At 52.3% G+C, this 25,082-nt stretch overlaps 1 protein-coding gene across 2 annotated transcripts; it reads right to left on the reverse strand.

Moving 5' to 3' along the window:
* Positions 1-4,782: 4,782 nt before the first annotated feature.
* On the reverse strand, positions 4,783-24,911 carry NT5C1A (5'-nucleotidase, cytosolic IA). Of its 2 annotated transcripts, XR_015254621.1 has the most exons (7): positions 24,657-24,911; positions 17,801-17,968; positions 17,211-17,340; positions 15,897-16,019; positions 13,809-13,993; positions 10,252-12,272; positions 4,783-7,560 (listed from the first exon to the last, which is right to left on the reverse strand). XR_015254621.1 is itself a non-coding variant. In XM_025912146.2 (6 exons), exons 1-6 carry the CDS (start codon positions 24,798-24,800, stop codon positions 11,907-11,909), a joined length of 1,116 nt encoding a protein of 371 aa, XP_025767931.1. In that variant the 5' UTR covers positions 24,801-24,881; the 3' UTR covers positions 4,783-11,906. The 2 variants fall into 2 exon arrangements, 1 of the variants encoding a protein (XP_025767931.1); XM_025912146.2 differs by having other exon boundaries at positions 4,783-12,272; positions 24,657-24,881.
* Between the last annotated feature and the right edge of the window lie 171 nt (positions 24,912-25,082).

Genomic DNA, 25,082 nt, shown 5'->3' on the forward strand with positions numbered 1-25,082 from the left:
GAGTGGAGGGGAGGGGGGTGGACTGAGGACACTTTGCTCCCTGAAGTCAGATGGCTGTGAAGAGTGGAAACAGGGGAGAGTCCACCCAAAAAAGAAGGGGTGACTTGACCTCTTGCTCCCAAGCCTGACTGGGTCCCGACACTGCTCAGTACATTCCTCTCAGAGCCCCCTGCCATCTCTGGGGCCTCAGTTTCCTCATCTGTAAAACAGAAACAAGACTAGCAGCTACCTTCCTAAATGTAATATGAAGCCTATAAAATCTTGACCCTTGGGGGATGCCCTTCATGCTCTAGGCACAGCTCACCCTCTCATCGCTTCCCTGACCTCTACCCCACTCCTGCCATTTTTCATATGTTTTAGGACATATAATACAGGTTCATACTTCTGAGTCTGTATTCTGTCCATCTTGAAAGACTTTCTCTTTATCTGGAAAATTCCCACTCAGCCTTCAGAACCCAGCACTTGAGTCCGTCTCCAAGAAGCCTGTCCAGCCTCCCTTGGGCACTGCTACTGCCCCTTTGTACTTCTTTGGTGCCCTCTGTGGTAGCCTGATCTTCCTGTACTGCTGTTTACTTCCCCTGACTATGGCCTTCAGGAAGCTGTCCTTTCTGGGGCTGATGGCCACTCTCAGGAGCCCAGGCACAGCACCCACGACATGCGGGTGTCAGAACATAATCAGGACACGGCTGTATGCGTGGCCCTCACCCAGATGCTACCAGGTAGAGCTCCCCACATATCCCCACTCATCTGGTCTTAACAGGAAGAGGGAGCAGCATAGTCCTTACCAGCTGCCAAAGCATTTCTTAAACCCAGAAAACAGCCACAGTTTCCCTTCCCCTACCCAGGTCAGCCAAGTCAAAATCCTACTGTAGAGATGGGGAAAATTGAAGCCCAGAGAAGAGAAATTGGTAGTAAAGAGTATATTAGAATTCAGGGCTCCTACCCTAGTCTAAGGCTCTTAGGCCCTTTTCCCACCCCTAACTCCCTCCTGGAGGTTAGGGCTGGGAAGTGATAATGGGGTCAAGGCAGGGCCCCATTGGTTTGAATTGGATTCCACCATGCTCCCTGGTATTGACAAGGAAACCTCACTCTATTGCACCATTAGTGATGATGGAGAATTTTAAGACCATCTGGCACAAGCCATCCTGGGGGTACATGGGTGTGGGCCCTAGGGCCCAGAGAGGGTGTGTCAGTTCAGGTCTTCTAGGAGACATACCCTAAGGTGAATTAGAGGTGCAAGAGACTCATTAGGGAAACTACTTGTAAGGATAAAGGGTGGGAGCAGGGATGAGTAGGAAGATCCTTTTGAGCCTGACACCTGTGAAAGACAGGGAACAGGAAGGAGGACTGGGTAGGAAGAGCCTCACACTTCAGTACAGCTCTGACAAGGTCTTGGTCAGGCCTGGGGTAGAGATTCCCCATTAGGGGAGTCTCACAGCCAGCAGAAATAGCCCGACTCTAGTTTCTCCATTGTGCCCAGTCACTGACTGAGGGCAGTCCCGGGAGACCATGCTGTCTACTTCCTGAAAGTCACAGTGGATCTGAAGTTACAGCCGCTGGAGACTGTTCGCTAATGACAGCCCTTGCCGCCGCTTCTCTTGAAGGCACAAACGAGTGAGGTACCCTCCTGGCAGCTGCAGAGGGTCCGTGCTTTGCCAGGTCACCCAGCCCAGCAAGCAGGTGACAAGTTCACACTCCTGGGATGTGGCTGCACTGTCCTAACATGGGGGTGAGCTTTAAACCACTTGGATCTTCGCAGGGCTTCCAGGGGATGCTTTGCCAGAGGAATGAAAGAATGACGATTCAGAGGAAGTCAGGTGAAAACATGGTGTTTCAAAGGGAATAGCACTGAATCTAGAGCAACAGCCTGGCATGAAATGTCCTTTCTGCAACTACTAGTGTGTGTCCTCAGACAAGTTCCTTCTCCTCTCTAACACTTGGCTTTCACCCTTGTAAGATGTGGAGGAGAATATCTCACTCATGCTTCCCCTGCCCAGATCCAAAACAGTCGGGCAAAAGGAACAAGTATTTGTATCTCTGTAAAGATGGCTCTTCTTCTTACACAGGTGCCCATTAAAGGCCACTCCTCAAACTTTCCCCTTGGAGTAACCCAAGTGGCAGAATATCATTTGTATGATCTCTGAGGTTCAAGGGGACATAGCTCAAACTAACAATGAAAGCTCAAAAATTTTTTTAAATGTTTATTTATTTTTGAGAGAGAGAAACAGCACGAGCAGGGGAGGGCAGAGAGAGAGGGAGAGAGAGAATCCCAAGCAGGCTCCACGCTGTCAGTACAGAGCCTGATGTGGGGCTCCGTCCCACAAACCGCAAGGTCGTGACCTGATCCAAAATCAAGAGTCAGACATTTAACCAACTGAGTCACCCAGGCACCCCCAAAGCTCAAATTTTCTGGTGTGAGTTTCATCTTAAAAATATACAGGAGAGAGTTAGTATAGAGTAGCACTTAAGATACGGACAACTTGAGTTTAAATCAAGCTCTGTGAATTACTGACTATGGACTCTGGGTGAGTTACTTTACCTCTCTGCATCTCAGTTTCCTCCTTTGTAAAACAAGATAATAGCTAGTACCTACTTCATAAGGCTATTGTGATGATCAAATTAATTGATTTATATGAAGTGCATAGAAAATCTATTATATTTACTGTTATGATGTGAATTTGTCATTTATTCTTTGAGTTACTTGTTCATAAAAAAAATTTTTTTAATGACTTACTGGCAAATAAAACTGACCACCAATAAGGAAAAGGAAAGAAAGGCAAAGAAGTAGAACAGTTAGTTCTCAGGTCTCAGCCCTCAGGTCTTTCAGCTTTGCAGGTTGAAAAGTGAGGGCACAACAGAGGAGATAGAATTATGTGCCTGATTTCTCCATCCCATTGTTCCAAGGCACAGTCACACCTCTTCCATGTTGTAGGGATTTTGCTCCCAAATCCAGCCCAAGATCCTGTCAGAAAGTGGAGGATTCAGTTAGGGCACCAGAGAGTTCAGTCTGTTTGCTCAAGGCCTGGGCAGGTGGAGATGTTGGACCACCAGCTCTCCCACCACCCCTCTGCACCCTGCCCTTTCCCTCACCTTAGACATGGCCCATCAGCGACAACCAGGATAAACAACTCTGGTACCGCTGGCCTTATGGACATTATAAAAACTTCGCAATGAGACGGAGACATCTCAGAACACAAAATTTCCATGACGTTCCCAAGTAGGTGACCTCAGGACCCCTCAAGGAATCTGCTGGATGGGAGGTGTGAGGAAGGAAGTGGATGAGGAGTCACATTTCTCTTTATCCCTGGTTGGCTGGGAAGGTGGAGAACTTCAGGCTGGAGAATCAAGGAGGTACAGTTGGGCCTAGTCTTGCTTGGAGGCAGTGAAATGGCTAAGATAAACTTGGAGGTCCCCAGTTATACCAGGCTGATGGGTATAATGGTATGTGGGACTCAACCTCCAGGATGGCCCCCGATTATCTCCACTTCCTGGTGTTGACACCCTTGTGTAGTTCCCTCCCACACTGTATCAGGTTGGTCTGGGTGACCAATAGCACATGGTAGAAGTGATGATATGTCACTTCTGAGTCTGGGTCTTAAACGACAGTCTTTTAAAGTAAGTTTGCCTTGCTCTCTCTTGGATTACTCTGGAAGAAGCCATAGCTATATCATGAGGACACCTGGGCAATCCCATGGCAAGGAACTAAGCCTACCTGCCTACAGCCATGTGAGTGATCCACCTTGGAAGCAGATCGTCCAGCCCTTGACAAGTCTTCAGGTGACTTCAGTCCCAGCCAACAGCATGACCACAACCTCCTGAGATACTCTAAGCAAGAACCACCCAGCTAAGCTGATCCTAGATTCTGGCCCCAAAGAGACCGTGATATAATAATTGTTTGTTGCTCTAATCTGCTAAGTTAATTGGCATAATTTGTTACAAAGCAATAGATAACTAATGTGCCATAAGACTTCCATGCCTTTGGTTTCCTACCCAGATGGGTGATCCTTTGGTGATCTTTTTAGGAGGGATATTCAAAATATTTTACAACCAGTTCCGAAATGACATTGGCTGCAAACAGCTGGCCCAGTCCTAACAGACCTGAATTTGACTGTTCAATTATAGGCACATTTATTGACACCCACTTAGGGCTGGGGGACCCCAAAATGAAGCGGGAGATTCTCCTTTGGGATATGGAAGAAAGAACTATGGGCCTATCTAGGATGCAAGGGAGAAAGTGATCTATCCCTTATGATATCCTGGGTTTTGAGAGAGCCTAGTTGAGGAAGTTGTATTTGAGATGAGTCTTGACAGGACCTCAGCAGAGGGGAAGTCGAGTGGCAGCAGAAATGAGGGTGTGGACAGAATGGTGGAGAGGTATTGGCCCCGTGTCAAGGGGGCTGTGGAGGGGGTTGAGGAGTAGGGGGAAAGAAATGTGAAGGCTGAGGCAAGAGTCTGAGTCATGCCCTTCCTCCTCCATCTCACACCCTCTCTTATCTCCTCTTCTTCCTCCCACCCCATTCCACCCTCCCTTGGTAGTTCCAGATGGGAACACTGAGTCCATTGAGCCAAGAGCACTGTCAGGAAAAGCGTGCCTTCTGATGGGTTCAGGCTGCAGAATCTCCCCTCAGGGTGGTCTTCATGTGGGGGAAGGTCTACAGAGAGACACTGGTACCTGGATGGAACTGATCTCAGGCCTGCTCACTGCATGAAATGCCACTGGCATTTCTTGAGAGGACCAGTTAGTAAATATAATTGTGACGAAGGGAAAGAAGACAATAGAAATTTATTTTAAAAGTCATCTATTTATTTGAATGGCTTTTATGAGGCAGAAGCTCATGTTGTAAGATTCAGGTATAGGACCAGCATGAGGAATGAGAGGGATCCACACTGACAAGCACACAGCACCCTGTATCACGTGACTGGGTAAAGGCTGTGAGCCCGACAGAGCTGGGGCCCAGGGAGGGCTGGTGGCAGACAATAGAGGGGCTGAGCTGAAAATGTATGAGCTGTCTCACCCCCTCCTCAGACAAGGGAACTCACATAGATAACGAAGCGCATGCTCCAACCGTTTAAGGAGGCACTTAGGAGATTTACCATAAAAAACAACCCAAGGAGGTTAGGTTGTAAGGAAGACCAGGGCAGCCCATGTTTGCCAAAGATATAAATAGACCTATAAAGATATAAATAGGGCTTCAGTCAGGTAGATACAAGCACACTATGTATAAGGCTTCACTTTAAATCTTGTTCTATATTGGGGGGGGGGGGGAAGGGGACTGAGATGCTTTTTAAGTAGAAACCAGAAGCTAAAGATACACATGCTAATAAAGTACTTGATATGCACACAGTTTAAAACACACAGGGATGAACTAGGTTATCTCTGAGGTCTCTTAAAGATCCTAAACTCTGGGAGCCTGAGTGAAATACCCTTACATGCTCAGTTAGTCGGTTCTGAAGAACCCACTTCACTGGGCCTGGGCCAGAAGATGCAGACAGGCGACTCCAGGGCTGGCTTGAGCCTACAGGATGTGTTTTGTTTGGCTTGTGCAGTGCTTTCCAAATTCAAAAGAGTTGCCAACATTTAAAAGTCCAGATTTTTAGCTTCTCTTGAAAAACGGGGTGGGGATATCTGGCCACACCAGCACACATTCCCATGTGGCAGAAACCGTGTCAGACAACAGCATATGCACGCTCCCTTTCACTAAAGACTCTGCCTCTCTTCTCTCATTTATGTTTCCTGCCTGGTCCGTGGAGGCCCTTGTGACCAGGCCCAGACACCCAGTCCGTGGTGACCTCATGATTTTCTACCTGGTGGAAGCTACAAGCTTAGCCTTGAGGCCTTTATCCTAATTCCATGGTGGACCCATCTTAACAGTGGGCCCACGGAGACATTTTCACCCACAATCCAGGAGTATGGGAGGCAGTAACCCCAGTCTGTAGAACTTTCATTTGTCTTACAGGGACCTCTAATCCTAAGAAGATGAATAACTGAAAAGTTGCCAGCCATATTTCACTTTCATCAATTCAATCCCAAAGGCTTTGGGGAGATACTTCCTGATCAAGGCCAAGAGTTAGTCATTTCTGGGCCAGACTAGAACACCCAAGCAGAGAAAGGAATCCCAGCCTAGATCGGGCTGGACCAGGGGAGCAGGGAAGAAGGTAGCTTTTCTGGCCATGACCATGAGATGACCAGGACAGCTGCGTGAGGTTGGCAGGTTTTGCAGGTGTTAAGAAAGCTCCGCTCATGTCATAGTGTGAATGACACCATCTGGATTCGTGCAGTATACAATCTGCCCAACTGTACGTGTTAACCCTGGGACTATTAGGGGGAGAAAAGAAATAAGTGGAAATGGTGAGGCAAATGCAGTCCAAAGGGGTGTCCTAGCACAGATTCTACCACTTCTTTCCCAAGACTGCAGGGTGTAGGACTGGGAGGTAGAGGATTATAAGTCAAGATCTTGTTGGCCAGAGTCTGGAAGCTGGCAAGAAAGATAAGTGGCCCCCATGCTGCACATGTGCAAATGCCCATGAGATGATGGGAATGGCCAGAAGCAGTCCCAGGAAACAGGACTGGCCATAGTATGGGGGCCCAGGATCCTTAGTTAACAGAGATAACCATCCTGTCCACTGTCCACACACACACACACACACACACACACACACACAGTTGTCAGCAGATATATCTGACCCATTACACGCTCACATAAACAAACATACATGCAGTTTTTATCCTGTTGTACACACTCAGATGAATGTGTCCAAACACACAATCACAGTGGTTGCTGGTAAGAGCAATCAGCTTGTCACACAGGAAATTTTCAGTCCTTTCCTGCAGGAATCTAGCACAGCACCAACTAACCCAGGAGAGAAAAATCAACCCCTGAATAAAACCACCAACTCTGGCCTGTAGTGCCATCTTCTGGCGGGACAGGGTATTGTACTTTGCCTCAAAATGGTGAAACCCAGTAGTTTCCCAGGCACGGGATCCAGGGAAGCCACCAGCCCCAGGATGCCATCCCCCCTCCTCTTTGTGTTCTGCCCTAGTGGGGTGAGACCCCGGTGTCCTGAGTTGTACCACGGCATCAGAGAATGAACATTCAGGGCCTTGAATGCCCTCTGGAAAGCAATGCCCAACACCAACAGGGAAGTCAAAATAGGGTTTTATCTTTCATGCCAACTCTAACTCACTGGTAGGGGCCGCCTGGAAGGCTGGGTTGAGAAGGCTTCTGAGGCCAAGTCTGGGCTTATGGGAGAAGAGTATCATGATGGAACAGTGATGTCTACAGGTGGGACCACTTCCACACTTGCCATTCTTGCAGTGGATTCTGCAACCGTGGTAAGTTCCTAAACCTGCAGGGTCCTAGATTTCTCGTGATGCACAATTCCACCGCGAGGGTATGTGTGTTTGTCGCTCACACCCGCATAGCACAAGACAATTGCCGCTCTGACTTTTGCTGGAGTTTTATCTCTTGCTTGATCAGTAACATCTGCACCAGCTAAAGCCCTCACTGAAACTCTTCATGAAGAACTTGTTCTCGCTTCCACAGAAAGCTGGCAAATGACCTGTCAGATCAGAGTGCTGAAGTCAACATTGGGCACTTTGCTTTATCCAACACTGATATTTAGCAAAACCCATCCATCTACCAGCACTTGTCACTTCCCGAGAGGCCCCATGAGGGCAATGACAAACTTACAAAGCCATGTTGGTCAGGTGTTGGACAGCCATCTGGGCTCAGCCCTCGCCAGGGGTCCTGCTCCCTGCTCCTCACCCGTCCGTTTAGGAGGGCACGTTCAAGTCAAATTTGCGCATCAACAACACTTCAAATTACAACAGGCCATGGGTCACTTGAAAATAGTCAAAACTTGAAGTCTAAAACCCTCAAATGCCAAGAGTCGGTTGCAGTCAACGTCAAGGCACTTAGCTGGGTGGGGCCTGAAATTTTCTGCAACCCTAATGATGCTCATTGATGGGCATGGAACCCCCACCCCCATGCTCCCCTTTCTGGCAGTAAAACCAGCATCTAACTCCACTGCTTAGGTGGATGTGAGCTGGTCTCTCCCAGTATGGGGCAGACTGGAGATGTTTGCCTTAGCCCAGGGTCAGATAAATATTTTCAGCTCCTTGTTCTCTGTTGAAAGAAGTCAACTCTGCTGTTGTGTGCAAACGCAGCCATAGACATATGTGAACCAACGGGCATGGCTGTGTTCCAATAGAAGTTTCTTTACAAGAATAGGTGGTGAGCTAGGTGTGGCCCATAATTTGCCAAACCCTTCATTAGCCCAATACAAAGGTCTTCAAGCTGGGTTCCAGGGAAGGGCGGCGGCGCGCGGGGTGGGGGGGGGGGGCGGTGGGGATGTCTGGAGGTACTTCAGGAGTTCTACAAATGTTTGGCTCTAATTTAAATCCCTCTTAGCTATTTAGGAAACCACAACAAACATGTACCCACTTTGTAATGAAGCTTCTCTGGCCACCTCTATGCTGTCTGGGCTGGATAGCGGAATGGCTAAAAGCCTGGGTCCCAATAAACAGACATGCGCTTGAGGACCAGTGCGGCCACTTACTAGCTGCGTGACTTTGGGCAGGTTACTGTCTCTAAGTCGAGTGGATGATGGCCATTGTGCTGGTGCAGCCTCCTGGACGCCCCTCTGGCTGAACTGTGGGAAGATGGCATTGTCACAGTGGAAGATGGCCAGGGCAGCTGAGGCCATGGAAGGTCACTTGGGCTCTGGCCAGTGCTATTTACTAACTGTTATGGAGGTATTTCAATACCTTTATCACCAGTTTGGTGTACTGGTGGACACCAGTTACACCAGTTGAATATCATTGTAATGCCAGATCCACCGTGGGTTTGAACTTCTTGCTGGTTTTGATTTCTTCTGGGATTTTCTGCCACCATCCCCACCATTCTGATTGGGCACTCAGGAAAAGGAGGGAGGAGTTCTGCATTGATCTTAACAGCCTCGGTGCATAGAACAGGGCTTGTTGTTCTGTTCAGTGGCAGTTTCCACTGGGTCTGGGACTTATGTTGGCAAGCACTTGCTGGGAAGTGTTCCACAGGACTTGTCAGGGAGCGGGACTGTTGGCTTACAGGGGTCCAGCATTTCAGGAGCTGTGGCCCCTCTGCCCCAGTGCTGCAGTCCAGTGGGGGCTTTGGTGCTCAGCTGCCTTTTTAATTTGCCTGGTGAGACAATCAAGGATGTTCCTTGCCCCGGAGCCCCTCCTCGCCACTGGAAACAATCAGAACGTGTGTCTGGCTGCTGCCTTGCCTGCCTCCAGGATTCTGGCCTTTGACTGTAGCCACTGAAGGCTGTTTTCCAGGCCTGAGATGCTCATTTAGGGTTTTAATAATAGAATTGGACCCCAGTGTCGCTCACTGCCCAGGGCTATCCATGTCTATTACTGGTGGCTCCAGTGAAATCACAACTTTTACTACACCTTATCTTTCTGCTTCCAGCATCATATTTTTCTGCTTCCTGAGAGACTTAGAAGAATCAGGGCTGTTTATCACTAGGTTCTGGAAGCAGGACCTCTTGGTTCCCAGAAGCCCTGGGGTTTATCTTAATTAGGCGCCATCTGCTACCTAATATACATGTCTGCCCTGGTCATCCAGCCTGATACTATTCCATGAACCTCGGCTGTGCCCAGCTTTGCAGGCTGCTTATGGCTGTGGCTGGCTCTGTGAGCCCTAGAGGCTCATCCAAGGGGGTGATTCTGATGGGGGGAGGACAGAGGCCCTTTTGTGGTCTAGTCAAGATCAAAGATAACTCCCTCTCTCACTGTCTTTCCTGCAGGCTGTTCTTAGGTCTCACTATCTCTGGGCTTGGAGCAGAGGGAGGAGCTCAAAAACCAGACCCTCTGCCCTGAGGCGTCCTCTGTTGGCCAGAAGAATCCTGCCCCTCCTGTGATAAGGCAGTCATTGGCGGGGTCTGCCCCAAGCACTTAGCAAGGTCTAGACCTACCCCCCACCCCCCAGTTTCCCTGCAGCCCCCGACACAGAGTGAAAATCAGACCCAGCACTTCTCTTCTGGCCCCAACTGTTGCACATTTTAAGAACCACCTCTGTCTTCCCACTTTTTTCTCCATCCTGGATTATCTTTCTGCAACTACTACCCTGCCCTACACTGCCCAGAACCATTACCCATTCGGACTCTGAGCCGAGTCCTCAAAATGACAAAGGTCAGAAGGTCAGGCCCCACGTGGCCCTTCATCCCCTTTTCCCACCCTCATAAGCCGTGCAACCCTCCTGCACACACCTCCAGGCTCCTGTCCCTATGATGGTTCCTGTGGCTTGCTTCACGGAGTGCTTGCTCACGCTGGGATTCTTCTCGGAGCCAGGCAATCAGTCGCTCACACAGACAGCTGCTCACCCTTTCTGGGTCTTCCTGAGGGACAAGTTCTCAGTGTCCCCACCCTCCCTTCATAGCGAGAGCCAGGCTCGTCTGCAAAGGAGGAGGCTGACTCATCAAGGAGTGAGAGTTCTCCGCGGGAAGTGGTGACAAAGGGGCTGCAGAGGCTCCTGCAAGGGTGGAGGATCCACTGGGGCGCTGCAGGGGGAGGTCACTTCATCCTGGAGTCCCTTGCACAGCATCCCAGTGACAGAGAGCTCGGTACTTCCGCTCGCAGTCCCATAGCTGGAGAATCTTGCTAGTGCACACACTTCAGCTCCTTGCTCTCTAGCTGGTCACTGTCTCAGAGCCGACCTTCTCACGTCACCCGGGGTGGGCCTTCCCTCCCACGCAGGCAGGACTACCTCCCCCTTTAGCCCCTGAGCTTTCTTCCTCTGCATTTGGGTCCACAACAGTGAACCCCAAACCCCACCTCTTCCCCCACTGGCGGAGCTGCTTGGCAGCACAGCAAGATGCGGTCATTGAGGGAGGAGGGGGGGCTGAGTTGAGGGGGTTGGGAGGCAGGAACAAAAGGAAATTTGGCTGAAAGCAAAAGCAAAGGGAGCACTGGGCAGGCTGCCACCACCGCTCCTCCCTGGGAGAGCTTGCAGTGCCCCCTGCTGGTGGAGGGAGAGCTTGCGCGCTGGTTAAATTGGCTCCTCTCTCCTTCCGCAAACCCTGCCCTGGCAGCTGACCCCTGGTGCATGACTCAGAGTAGAGGATCACAGGGAGCAGATGGGTCATCTTGTCCAGTGGTTTCCAAACGTGTGGCAGTAGAGGTAGGGTTGCTGCAGACAATTGTGCATTTTGCCCATCTGACAAAGGCCCTTGGCCTGAGGAGCCAGTGGGGGCTGAAAAACAGGCTACATGCTGCCGAGCAAGGCAAGGACCCCAGTGTGGGTCTGGGCCAGCCCCCAGGAAGGGCCGTCTTTTTGAAATTCATTCTAGAGACAGTGCTCTTCTCTAATTGAACAAATGTACCATACGGACTAGCAGCGGCCCTATCACAGGGCAATCTTATTAAACCAAGCTTCTTGAGCTGAAGGAGACTTTGAAAACCACCTACAAGATGGGGGAACTGAGGGCCATGAAAGGGAGGGACTTACCCGAAGTCAGACAGCTAATGCCAGGACGGAGCTTGGAAGCCAGATGCCTTCTCTCTCAAAGCCATGTTCCTTGCATCCCACTGAGCTGGTTTTCATCCCAGGCCCCTTCCCTTCTTACCTGGCTCCTCTGACCAGGCCCCACCCTGGCTCCTCTGACCTGCCGCCCTCGTTCCCTCAACTTTCTCTGCAACCCAGCTACTCTGCAGTCTTCCTCTCCTTGCCGGAATCATGGCACAGTGTTTGCCCGAAAGAGGGGCTGGTGAGAATTCTGGCTCAGTCCGCATAATTCCCCACCAGTCCCTCACTCGTGGGGATGGGAGCAGTCGTGTAGGACAGAGTGGTGAGGAACTAGAAAGGTCCACTGGACGACATGGTGAAGTATATGACAGGGGGCTGTGCCTGGAGCTGGCGGCTCAGCTACTGTGCAGACGGGGCCTGCTTCGCAGGTGCAGCCTGCTGGGGTGTCTGTGCCACGCCGTAAGGCACGTGGGCGGCCACTGTGCCCATCTCCTGAGCCCCAGCCACATGGAACATCTGGTCGTCGAAGAAGATGTGTGGGCGGATCTTCTCAAGGAGGGGGCCCTTGGGCGCTCCCGCAAGGAACAGGGCTTCGTCTGTCTCCAGGCCCCAGCTGCGCAGGGTCTTGAGAGCCCGGGCCCCAGAACTGGCCGCGCTGCGTGCCGTCACCAAGTAGGTGCGGATTGGACACTCCAGCCGCAGGCCCTTGGAGTAGAACTTCTTCTGCAGCCTACCCAGTGCCTCTAGAAAGCCCTTCAAGGGGCCCTACAAGAAGGCAAGGGAACACTGTGAGCTCGTCCATCTCCCAAACATTTGCCCCCTCCCCCCTCTAGCTGGGCTCCTTCCTAAAGCACGAGTGTCTTGTTGTTTGGGACAGGAAAGCTTCTCGGGATCCCCAAATCTCCCACTTCTGCTATGCCTGCTAGGGCCACTGTGTGCATCAAGGGGACTGTAGGTACCTATACTGGTCTGGTCTCCACACTGCTGTGATTAGGGATGTCTGTGTCAGAATAACCATACCAGAGCAACTGTTACTCTGTATGTCCATCCATGTGCCCACCAGGTACATGGGTGTCTGTCCTGCAGCTGTGTAAGTGTGGCCTTCTGTGCTCATCAGCAGGGAGGATATTAAAAATACTTAGTAACTATGGCATGGGCACCCTCCAGTCAGAATGGACTCCAGCTGCAAATAACTGGGACAGACAGACCAATGGGTACCTGCTGAATATCGGCCCTACCCATCGGGCACAGGTGGCTCAGGGTGTTGTGTTCCAGCTCTCTAGGGTCAGGGAAAGGATTTACTCTCTACTGTGCCTAGAACAACAAAGCTTAATGAGGATGTGTGAATAAAGAACCAGATGCTGATGAAGAGGGAAATCGCAACAGCAGCTGGAGATGAGGGCCTGTGGGCTTCTAATCTTGGAGACCCCTCACTGGCTGGGTGAGCCAGTGAAACAGGGGTCACTGGCAAGCAGTGTTCTCCTGGGACTCTGCCTACCACTTAGTGGTAAAACTGTCCTGCCCTGGATTCCCGGGGATTTCAGAGGAATCCCAAAAGAATGCAAGTTGGATGACTATCCGGGGGCCACAACTACAGAAAGCCTGCTGAGCTCTGGAGAAAGAGGTTCTGGGATTATTGAGTAAGGAGATTTTTGTTAAAAGTGCAAATAGGAGCTCCCAGGGGGTCTGAGAATCCCAACACCTCTAACCCCAGGGGGTTTTCACAGGCTCCAGGGCACAGTCTCCGGGAGACTCCAAGCCATGGGAGGGCCCCTGAGCCTCCTGGCCAAGGGATAGATGGCAGGAGGTGGGAGGGCCGGTGTGGCCCAAAGCAGGTAGGCTGCTGCAGACCCCACCCTCGTCTGGATCTCCTGCCCCCTGAGGAGCCATCCAGCTTTTCCTTTTCTCCAGTGAGGTAAATGGGAGCTTCCTGAGGACCTGAGAGACTACTCAGAGGGGTGAGGGAATTTCAGAGAAGGAACAAAGGCTCCAGAGAGAAGATGGCAGCTCTGGGGAGAGGGTGAGGCCTTTGAAGAGAGGAGGGAAGCTTCGGAGAGGGCAGGGGAACTTAGAGAACGGGGGCTTCAAAAGGGGGGTGGGATTGCACTGAGGTAGATGGGGTTCATTGAGGGGAGCCAGGGGTCAGGTGAGAGGGATGAGGGCTGGAGGCCTGGTTGAGGGGACCCAGTTGGATTCTGGGCTGAGCTTGGGGTTTGGTTCTGGGCTCAAAGTTCCAGCCAAGGGCAAGTTCTGGGGACCCTCCTTGCCCCTCTCAGGGGTTCTGGGGAGTGTGTGGAGCACCTGAGCCAAAGGTTTGTTCTCGTGGGCCTTCTCATGCTCGAAGAACCTGTCCAGCCCATGGGCCTTGACGATGCGCTCCGACTCATCGGAGAAGAGCACAGCATCCCCATCGAAGGCCACGCGCAGCTGACTCTGGGATACAGCCACATCCCTGCTGGGGCTGAAGATGGTGGCGGCTGCAATCCCTGGGCAGAGAGAGGCAAGCGTTGTCTGCTTTCATCTAGGCAATGGGGGGGGAAGAGTGCCCTGACACCTGCTTCAGCTGCCTGGGGCCAGGAGACCACTATCTCAGGCTGTTCATGTCCCACTGGCCTCACCAGGACTCAGAGCAAGGCTAATGAGGGCTCATTTTCAGAATATTTAAAAACTGGCCAATAAAAATGGACAGTGACTTTTGCTCTGAGTAGGACTTTGAGGGCGCTGGTCCAGGTCAGGGTTTCCTTTTAGTTGCTGCTGTGTGGGGAGGTCTGGGGTGGGGGCAGCAGGAAACAGGGGTCATTCAGAGAACGCAGGGAAGCAGCTGTTTATCAATCAGTAGGGAGAAATTTCAGTTCTTTAATATCTAGTAAGGTCATGCTGGTATGGACCAGCTGAATGTCAGTCCTGACCGGAAGGAAGGGCCCCCCAGGTCACTTTTGTCCTTCTAGGAGCTCCTTACAGGCACCTGATGTTGACTCGCTAGGGACTGGGAAGGAGCCCCAACCTGGGCTTGGCCTCAGTTACCCTCTCCTGTTGATTCTGGCAAAGTCTCTCACCTTCTCTGGACCAAGGTAGAGTTAAGGGTGTCTGAGCTCTGTCTGGAGCTGAGATTCCAGGCTGAAGCCTATAGGCACCCCCAGTCCACTGCCACAGTGACCACCAGGTATGCCCCACTCAGGCCTCCTTAAAGCAACATGGGCGACCATCAAGGGCAGTCCCAATGCTATGTGACTGTGTACATAGAATCTCTGCAAGCCTGGGCTTCTCCAGGGGTCAGGGATGCCTGTGGGAGCCTTGGCCCCAGACCAGAGCAGCACTGGACAGCAGAGAGCCAGCGCTAAGAGGCTGGAGGCCTGGGGATCTGTTCTCTAGCTGCCATCTCTCCAAAGGCTGCTTCAGCCCTGCTCTTGGGAATCTAGGCTCACAGAGGCTGGACCAGGGCAGAGCTCTGCGAGGAGAGAGCAGTGCCAGGCTCCCTTCAGCAGCCTGAGGATGCTCTAAGTAGGACCAGGTCCTGGGCATCAGGCCAGGCACCTTCTCAGCACCTGCAACACTGGAGCCAAGATGAACCAGGACCACCCGACTCTAGGCAGGGCCTCCCTCCTGACCATCCCCTGCTTGCTAGCCTGAGCTCAAATTACAGACATATAGAGACACACATGCAGGCCAGTGCCAAGGCCCCAACCAGAGGGTGTGACATCTGCCTAGGGAAATCACTTCCGGTTTCTGGTTAAAGAAAGACTCTTGGAGCCCAAAGCAACTCAAAAGAGTGAGGCATCAGTGGGAAAGAGGCCAGGCTTCTAGGCAGGAGACAGCATGAAAGAAGAGGAAAGTGGATATATTGTTGGTTGATAGAGAAACCCACCAGTAGTGTTCAGCCTGAGGAGCTGTCTCAGGCAGGAGGACAGTCCTTCCTCCCCTGTGGGCCCGTTTTCTTCCACGAGCAAGGGGGATATGCACCCTGTCAGGAGGGACGAGACTGTGGATGCCACCCCAAACTGCCACTTGAGAGAGACACATGGACTCTGGGAAATTCTCTTCGTCAGTACCTGCAGCTGTGTCTCCTAACTTCACCTCGGCACGGCCAGGCCAGCTGCTGCAATGCCAGCCATTTCCCAGACCACAGTGCTCAGGATGTTCTAGATACTGACCTTCTTCCCCACTGGCCCTGCGAGGGGCGGAGGCTGCTCATGGTCACACAGGAATCAGAACTACTGACCCGGAGGGTTCTTAGAAGGGAGTACAGGTCATAGGAATTAAGGAAGGTACTTCCTTTCCAGTTACCATGGTAACCCTTAGCACCTGCTCAGAGCTTTAGGACCAGGCCCTGCACCCCCCGAAACCCCTCTGTCAGACTCCCCCATAGTCTCCCTTCCCAGTTTGACTCACCTTCATCAATGGCTTCCCGCACTTTTTCCGCATCAGCTGACAGGTAGAGGTTGGTGTGATAGGCCTTGAGGTAGCAGATGGGGCTATTCCCACCTGTCATGCAGAACCGCTCAATGAACAGGTCTGGGGAGGAGGTAGAGAATACCCAGGTGATGCCCGAGTCAACCCTCAGGGCCTCAGAGTGGTCCCTTGGTGTCCAGTGGGTGCCATATTGGTTCTGAGTGGTGGTGGGGCAGCAGAGGGATTCTCTGAATGATTTTACGTCACCATTCCTCTCTCTGAGCCCCTCCATCCTTCATTCATGTAACATGGATGGGCAACCAGGAGTGACTGCCTGGCTCAGGGTAGTATCTTCTTGCCAGGTAGTCACAGTACTACAAAAGTGGGTCCCCAGCCAAGCCTGGCCCTCCTGGCCATAGCTGATTGGATAGGGGCAGACACCTGACCCAAGCTGGGCCAATCAGATCCTCTCCAAGCCTGGGCTGATAGTGACTCCCTGCCCCTGTGTGCGGAGGCTGTAAAAGATTTGGTGGTTGGTTAAGAGGCTGTCTGAGCCCACTGAGTTATTCCATCGCTACCCTAGCCCCCATGAGGGACAATCCACAATGGAAGGGCTAATGCCTGGTGCAGCAGGAGCCCTTGAAGGCCATGCTCCAGTACTGTAGATGGTGTCTCCTGTTTACTAGGTGCTTACGTCCTAGGGCACTTAAATACTTTGAATATCATCGCTCCCAGCGATTTGAAGTTAGGATTTTAAAAATGCCACCGAAGTTCTGTTGGTTGCTTAAAACAAGAACTTGTAAACTTATAAAGCTAGCCCTGGAGGATCTATTACTTCCAATCAAGAGTTTGGACTAAGACACAAAGTCCCTTCTCTCTGACAACTGCACCTACTTCACCTAGCAGCCTTGTGAGGCCTGTGAGCCCCACTGCAGACAGAGAAACTGAGGCACGGAGGCAGCAAGTGCCCTTCCCAATGCATAGGCAGGGTGGCCTGTGCAGTGGTGTACCGGAGCTGGCTTGTACCAGCTTGCGAGAGCCTAATGTTAAGCATTCAGGGATTTTTTTTTTTTTTGAGCCAGTTAGATTGTTCAACTGTTGACAACTTGAAATCAGCCATGGTGGGAATATTTATGCCCTAAGATGGCAATCAGAGTTTTTGTTTGTTTGTTTGTTTTGTTTTCTTAAAGACGCAGCTTACCAGCATACGCCTGGGCTCAGGTTCCAGTTGGTATCACCTCCCTCCTGCAGAAGTGTGGTCCTATCCCCAAGCCTCTAGTAAGGGTGTCCCATGGCCAAGCCCCTGATGCTCACCGTAGTGGTTGATACTGTTGATGAGACGGACACCCACTTGAGCGTGGTTGTTGGTCACGAGGACAATGTCAAAGATGTCCTCACTATCGGGGTACAGCTCCCGCAGCCGCCTGTTCACAGCCTCCAGAGCCTGGATGGGAGAGAGGACCCTCTTGCTCAGAGCCCCGGGGAATGATATCTGGAGTTGGTAGCCAGGGCTGGGGAGGAGGGGGGTCAGCTGAAATCTAATGGTGGGAGAGTGGGAGAGGGGAGGTCAGGGACTGGCCAGGGGTGAGAACAGTGGACTTGGACTGTCTCATCCTAACCTCACATCATGCTGGTTGATGGCTTCACAGGGGCGCCTCACTAAAAGGGTGAGTGGAGGCTGAAATCCAGTCCATTTCCACTCACCAAGCTAGTTACCTGGAGCGGGGCTGCATTAGCGCAGAGGATGGGGAGGCTTCTTCCCACAATGGCTCTGTCCCCTTGCCAAGCCAAGTTCCTGTGGGCTGGCATCTGCCCGGGGGTGGTGGGGAGGGGGGTGGCTTTCCTTACTCAAACACCTAGGAGTGCTTTTTCTGATCCCCACAAAAGCACTACATGGCACCCACCTTCACGAAGGGGAAGGCCGGCCCGGGGCTGAAGGGCTCGTTCTCATGTTCCAGCTGGTAGCGCACATACTCCTCCACGCCCTGCTCCGTGTAGATGCGCTGCTCCTCGTCCATGCGGAACAAGGCTCGGGAGGACACAGCAATGGTGACGGCATTCTGAGGCTTGGGCTGTGCAGGTGCAGGAGGAGGGCTGTTACTCACACTCCCTGAGGCAGGTCGCATATGCCAGCTTCCCTGGGTACTGGGGACAGGGAGAAGACCCAGGCCCCGTCTCTACCCTAAGAAGCCTCTGCCTTGGGCAGGGGCAGACCTGGGTCAGGACCCCCTCCATGCGGGACCCAGCCAGGAACTGAGGGAGATGGTGGCTCCCCACCAAGGAGCATGATCTGGTGGGAGGGATATGCCCTCGGGCAGTCTGCAATCTAGTCAGCTATCTGGACACAACGGAAAAATGAATACAGTGTATGTAGCCAGAGTATTGATGCCCAAGATGGTCTCCTGATGGGTTCCATTACCAAATGAGAGCTATATGCCCCTTAGGAAGAAATGGTGCCCAGAAACGTAGCAGTTACATAAGAAAATTTATCTCCAGCCTGGATCTTTCTCCCGAGCTCCAGACTTCTACATCTAACTGCCCAGTTGACCAACAGACACTCAAACTCAACGTGCCCAAAGCTGAATTCCCACCACCCCTTGCACCTCCAAACCTGATCCCCCACCCACCTCCTCGTCTCATTCTCAGCACCACCATGGACTCAACACTAAGGTCAGAGCTGAGATGTCAACCTCAGCTCCTCCCTGTTCCTCAATTCCCCCTCCCCCACCAATCAATCAATCAATTAATCAATCACCAAAACCCATCAACTATATAGAATCCATCTACTTCTTTGCGTCTTCCCTGCCAACGTCGAGCCCATCACCATCTCCCACCCCAGGTCATCCATATTGTTGTCAGGGGATGTTTCTCAAGTTCACATCTGATGATGCCCCTCCCCCTTTCAGTGGTACCCACTCTTCTTAAGTTCTGTTCCATAGCCTTGAGTATGGAGTAGAAAGCCCTTTGAGACAGACCCCTATCTCTCTCCACTGTCACCTTCCTGTTACCCCACTTTGTTCAGTCTGACCTTTCTCATGTCTGAACATACCCTTCTGTCTCTGAGCCTTTGCATGTGATGTCCCCTCTGCCTGATCTGCTCTTTCCTTGACTCCATCTAGCTAACTTCTTTTTTAGTGTTTATTTATTTTTGAGAGAGAGAGAGAGAGAGAGAGAGAGAGAACATGAGAGGGGGAGGGGCAGAGAGAGGGAGACACAGAATCCAAAGCAGGCTCCAGGCTCCAAGCTGTCAGCACAGAGCCCGACACACAAACCAAGCAATCATGACCTCAGCCAAAGTCAAATCCTTAACCTACTGAACCACCCAGGCGCCCCTCCATGTGGCCAATTTCTACCCAGCCTGCAGATCTCAAACTGCATGTTGCCTGCAGGAAGTCACTCCTTGCTCCTAGTCCTGGGCTTGCTACCCCTCCCATAGATTTCCTTTTTTAATCAAATTTAGTGCAGCCTTCATTTAACGATTTCCATTTCTAGGCAGATCTGGGGAGGAAACAGGAACCATGCTTAAATTCTGAGGGAGCAAGAACCAAGACTATCTTGTTTATTTACTGTATCTAGAGTGCTTAAAACTGTGCCTAGCACACAGCAGGTGCTCGGTAAATTTGCAATGCTCAAGTAATCTGTTTCAACGAGAAACAGTATTTGCCACGACAAACTTAATGCGAACTGGACATTCCAGCGCAGTACCTCGATCTGCTCAGATTGCTTGACATATGGTAGGTGCTCAGAGAATACTTTTTTGATTGATGCAAATTTTACAACCATTAACTGGTCCTTTGTGCCAGGACCCTGGGCTCTGCCTGGGAGTGGCCCTGGTAGTGACTTGGTAGAGTCACGGGCTAGTAGGGAAGAAAAGCAGGTAAACAGAGACACAAAAGGGGGTTAGAATGAGTAATAGAACACAGGTGAAAGCAGAGTTTTGATGACAGGGGTTCACAGTAGGCTGCCACAGGAGAGGAGTTATTTGCATGGAGCCCGGAAGGAGGAGTCAGGTGAAGGGAGGCATAGGAGGTGAACACGTGCACAGTGCATTCACAAAGGTGAGCAGAGACCAGGGCAGGTGTGGGTGGAGATGAGCCCAGAAGAGGGGGCAGGTGCTAGAAGGCCTCTGTCGGGGCCTGGGAGGGCCTCAGAGCTCCCTCACCACCTGAAATGGAATGGGGAAAGGGGTGCCACCACAGACAGCAGCTGGACCCTTTATAATCCGCGGGGAGGATTAGAATGCGGGTGTTTGCCTGTGGGTGCACACGCACCCAGAGTCCCAGCACATCTGTGTGGCCTGAGCATTCCTGGAACTGTGATTCCCACTTTATAGATGAGGAAACACAGGTGCAAGGTGAGAGTAACACTCATAAATGGGCCTCAGATTCTGACCTGCTGCTGCCAGCACTATGGGCCATGTGCTCAACCCCATTGCTTCCCTCTGGAGTCAAGCCTGGGTCCCAATCAGTTGACAACATTGAGCAATTACCATGTGACAGGCACCGTGCTGGAGACATGGCAGGAAACAATACAGGCATGATCCTCGCTCCCATGGAGCTTATGATCTACCCCCAAGGCAGAGATCTGTGCCATCCTTTAGAACAGCATTGTCCAGTAGAACTTTCTGTGATAATAGACACGTTCAGTGCTGTCTGTGTGGATACGTGTGGCTACGGAGCAACTTGAAATGTGACTAGTGAGACTGGGGAACTGGATTTTTAATTGCATTGAGTTTTAATCAATGTAAGTCTCAGTGGCTATGAATGGCGAGTGGCTAATGGAGCTCTAAACCTCAAAGTAGTAACAGAAGACCAAAGAGTTCCCCAAGCTCATGTGGTAAACCTCAGTTTGCATTTGACTTTTACCCCAACCAAGATGGTGTCTGTGGCCAGCAGGGCCAGGGAAAGGCAGTGACAAGACAGGTGCCTCTTCTCTGGGACTCAACCCAAGTGCCTCTCCCAGTTGCCAAGCACCCCCTGATCATGGGTTGGGTACCTCCCAATCTCCTTGGCAACTGTGAGCTTTCAAGGAAAAAAGGTAAAGTTAAAAGACCAACAGGAAAGCGGTGATAGAGGCCTGGCGAGGGATGGTGAGGGTGGGATAGGGGGAGTGGGGAGACCACTCTTACAAACCCAGGAAACCTGCTGGGCTTCAGGACAGGGCCTGAGCTTGCTCCACCCCCTGGGCTTCCTGCCCCCAGGGACAGGCCCATCACCCCTTCAAGGACAGACAGCCAGCTGCCCTCTCAGCCCCTTCAGGCAGGTTCCCAAGTCAGCCGCTCCAAACCAGGCAGCCAGCCAAGGTCTCGCTCCTCACTTGCTGTCCCACAGTCCCTGCCAGACTACTGCATTCTGGGTCCCCTCTGGCTGAGCTATTCAGACCCCATCCCATCCCAGGAAAAACATCCCAGTTGCCTTTCTTCTCTTATAAATGGGGGAGTAGATTCAGAGAGGGGCAGAGTATTACTCTAGGTCACACAGCAAAGTCAAGGCAGAGGCAGATATGTAAGATCCCAAGTCTCTGGTCTCTAACTTGGCCTCTGTCCACACAGCAGCACCTCCCCCCATAAACTCCTCCTTGATTGCTCCCAGATGACCCCAACCCCTTCCATGTCAGCCACTTCCTTGGGACCCTTGGCCCACACAGACTTCCCCTTACAGATTTGAGAGAAATGATGAGGGAACACCATGCCCTAAGGTGGAGGTTCCTATGGGCAGGGCTCTCTTTCTCCTCAGAATGGAGGTCCCCAGGGCAGGACCCTTCTGCCAGCTCCATCTGCTTTGACACTGTACAAGTGGGATAGGTTCTTAGGGCCCAGAGGGCATGAACTGCTGTGAGAGATACAGAGAGAGTGGCCTCTCCAGGCTTTAGGCAGAGCTGAAGGGACAGGTGAAGGGCTGACCAGAGCTGGGGACAAGCCAAGCACTTGGTGAGGCCCCTGGACCCGGTTGCAGAGGAAGGCCACCCCTTCACGTGTTGTCAGGCATACCTGGGAACAGTTCCTCCAGAATGCAGAAGGAAGTCCAGATTCCAGACCGGGAATTGGGTCAGAGCAACCCTTCTCCCAGACCAGGGATTCAGCCCGAGAACACTGGGCTCCTGGGAGCCACAGTCCTGCCAGTTCTCTCTGCCTTTCACGGGTGGGCGCTGGGGGGCCGGTGAGGGGGGATAATGCAGGAAAGGCGGCCCCACCCAGCCTGCCAGCGGAGCTCTCATTTAGAATGACAAGATTCTGCCTGTTGGGCCCAAGAGAGGAACGTAGCCAAAAGCTGTTATTTCTAAAAAGTCATGCTGGGAGAAGAGCTGCTGGAAGAGAGAGTGACAAGCTAGGTCTGGACTGAGGAGTTCTCTGACCCCATGAGGTGAGGGGCTCCTATGGGCTTTCAGGGCTTAAATATTTCACTCAAGCCCCCGGGAATGAGAATAAGCTCTAATGGGGCCCAGGAGGCCTAAAGCCCCCAAAATAGCCTTTGGGAGGGGAGGCTGCTACAGGAAGGAGCAGGGGGCTGGGAGGCCGCCAGGTCCTGGCCTCCCAGAGGACCATGAGGCATCAGGGGTCATGACTGACAACTGGACCTGAGCTCCCTGGTTCCACGGAGGAGATACATTGGTGAGCTCCACACACGACCCCAGTCCCAGTCTCCATCCCCTGGGCCATGCCATGACATTAGTCAAACTTCCTCCTCAGGCAGGGACCAGCCTCCTCACTGGTCTGCCTGCTGCCAGACTCACCCTCTCCCAGCCGTCTCCCACACAGCCCCAGAACAATCTTGCTAAAATGAAATGGGACCAAGTTAATCCCTTGCTGAAAAATCCCGCAATAGCACACTAATCGTTGTCATACTTTTTAAAAAGAAGATTAAACTTTTATTTCAATGAACTCCTGGGCAGAACCCCAATATGTAAATCAGATATTACTATAGCTTATGAGTATAAATTTATTTTACTAATTTACTATTTGATTCAAATATATTACATGCACATGATATATTATAACGTCAACCAATGGAAATGGCACAGTTGTACAGGTGATAAATTTGAAACTGGGGGTTAGGCTGCCAATGCAGACTTACGCTTCATCATCTAGTTATTTGTTTCTGTGTTTGTTGGTTTTTGCACAGTATTGAGAAAGTCCTGAGTCACACCAATAAGCAGTTGCAAATGGTAAAAAAAAAAAAAAAAAAAAAAAAAAAATTTGTATTGTTTTAAACTACAAGTCTCAAGATACTCAGCAATAGTAATTGCCAGCAATTTCAAGATAATCTTCTATTAAGCAGTTCACAGGGAAAGCTTTATTCTGAGTTTTGCTAAAAAAGAAAAAAGAAAAAAAAAGAACCTGTAGCATAAGTTAATATATTGGTGGTATCCAAGGTGCTAAGACGTCCACATAACACATTTGAGGGAACTGAGCTTTATTACACATTTTAATTGTTTAAAAGGAAGTTGGAAGGAAAATGAAAATAAATTTGATCTGCATATAAGCAGACCCCTAGAAACATGGGGCCCCAATGGAACCTAGTTTTAAAACCCCTAACCCACTGAATACCCAGGCTCCTTAATATGGCACTCAAGGCCCCATGTGGGTCTCTGGCATCGCTCTGATGTATCTCCCAAAGATCCTGCATTCTCCCACTCAAAGACATCCCCAAGCCTTTTGCCCGTCCTGTTTTCCTGTCTGCCTGGGAAATGCTGTCTACTCAGGCTTTAAGGTGAGCTCAGATACCACCTCTACAAAGCCTTCGTTCGTGGGCTGTCACTTGCTCCCCTAAGCTCCCTCTCCCCCCATCCCAGGCACCTTGTAGGGTCTTTTATCTGAGCTCTCACTGTGTCCAGGGTCTCCCTCAGTGCACTGTGAGCTCCTGAGGCAGGGACTCAACCCAGTTCATCTCTCAATCCCCACTGCGGAGCAGGGAGGGCCTAGAGGTGCTGCAAGAAATGACTGTTGACAGGGTGGGCCTCCTGGGGAAGGCCGGAGGGAAGCAGCAGGATGCTTTAAGGTCAGGCAGGTGCTGTTTAGAGGATGCCTCTGGGCCAACCTCCGTTCAGTCCCCTTCCCAAGCTGTGAGATCTGGGAAGCAGGGATGCGCAACGCCAAGGCGAATCTGTCCTATGGGGAGAGGAGCTCTCTCCTCTGTGTGAGTATCAGAGGGCTGGGACCACCATGGGGGGCACGGGGATGTTGGTGACTACTGCGTTGGGAGCAGAGCCCGGAGCTGTGCGGCGGAGTCCAGCGTCGGGAGCCCTGAACACAGAGCGAAGATCCCAGTGCAGCTTAGGACGCGGGCAGCGCAGCACCCTGAGCCCAGGGCGCAGGGCCTTGAGCCAGAGTCCGAACGCCGGCGCTCGGGTCCGGGGCCCGGTGCCCAGATCGCAGGGACCTGAGCGCACAGCGAGGAGCCGGGTTTCCAGTGTCAGGTTACCCGAGCCCGGGGCGCTTCGGTAGGCGCCGCAGTCCCGTTTTGCCAACAAGTGCTGCTGTCCGCGCGCCCCTGGCCGCCCGCTGTCAGAGGAGCTGGGCCCTGATGACAGCATGGGGGAGGGGGTCCTGGCGTGGAACCCGAGCGCCGGTTAAAACAACATCAACACCGGCGCGGAGCTCCCAAAATAAACGTGAGCCAGCGCCAACTGCCCGGCGCATTCTGGTGCTGAGGAGCCGCCTCCCCTCCCGGAGGGCCGCCACGGGCCCCTCTCTAGGGGGCTTACGACCCTCCCCCGGTAACCCTTCCCCAGCCCTCCTCCGTACCCAGGCCCTGATGTTACCGATTTGGGTTTCTTCTTGGGCGCGAGGTTGTCGTAGAAAGTCTTGGTTTCCTCCCATCGCGGGGCCGCCGCGGTCTCTGCCCCTGGCCTGGGCTCGCGGGGCTCGCGGGGCTCGCGGGGCTCGCGGGGGTCCCCGAGTTCCATGATCCGGCTGCGACCCGGCCGGCGGGAGCAGGCGGCGGCGGGGACGCGGCGCTGGCGGGGCTGGGCTGCAGCAGGGAGGCGCGTCCCGGGCGTGAGAAGGGGGCGGGCCGCGGCGGGGAGTGTGCGCGCGCTAGCCCGCGGGGAGGCGGGGGGCGGGAGGGAGGGTGGCTAAATTCGCCCTCCTCGCTGCCCTCGCGTTGCTCTTTGTGGGATGTGTCCTGGGTGGCAGCGGAGTCCAGGAATGAATGGCGGCGGGAAGGGGGCACTAGGGAGGGTTTGGCC

This window comes from Puma concolor, chromosome C1 (genome assembly GCF_028749965.1).
Source record: "Puma concolor isolate L17-30 chromosome C1, mPumCon1.1.hap2, whole genome shotgun sequence".
In the NCBI taxonomy this organism is placed as follows: domain Eukaryota; kingdom Metazoa; phylum Chordata; class Mammalia; order Carnivora; family Felidae; genus Puma; species Puma concolor.

Bases quoted from the DNA above. Each gene is read 5' to 3' on its own strand.
- NT5C1A (XM_025912146.2), bottom strand. From the start codon at position 24,800: ATGGAACTCGGGGACCCCCGCGAGCCCCGCGAGCCCCGCGAGCCCCGC. The intron at 17,969-24,656 runs GTAACATCAGGG...GCACCTGCACAG, and splicing joins CCAAGAAGAAACCCAAATCG to CCCAAGCCTCAGAATGCCGT. The intron at 16,020-17,210 runs GTGAGCATCAGG...CCTCCTCCCCAG, and splicing joins CAACAGTATCAACCACTACG to ACCTGTTCATTGAGCGGTTC.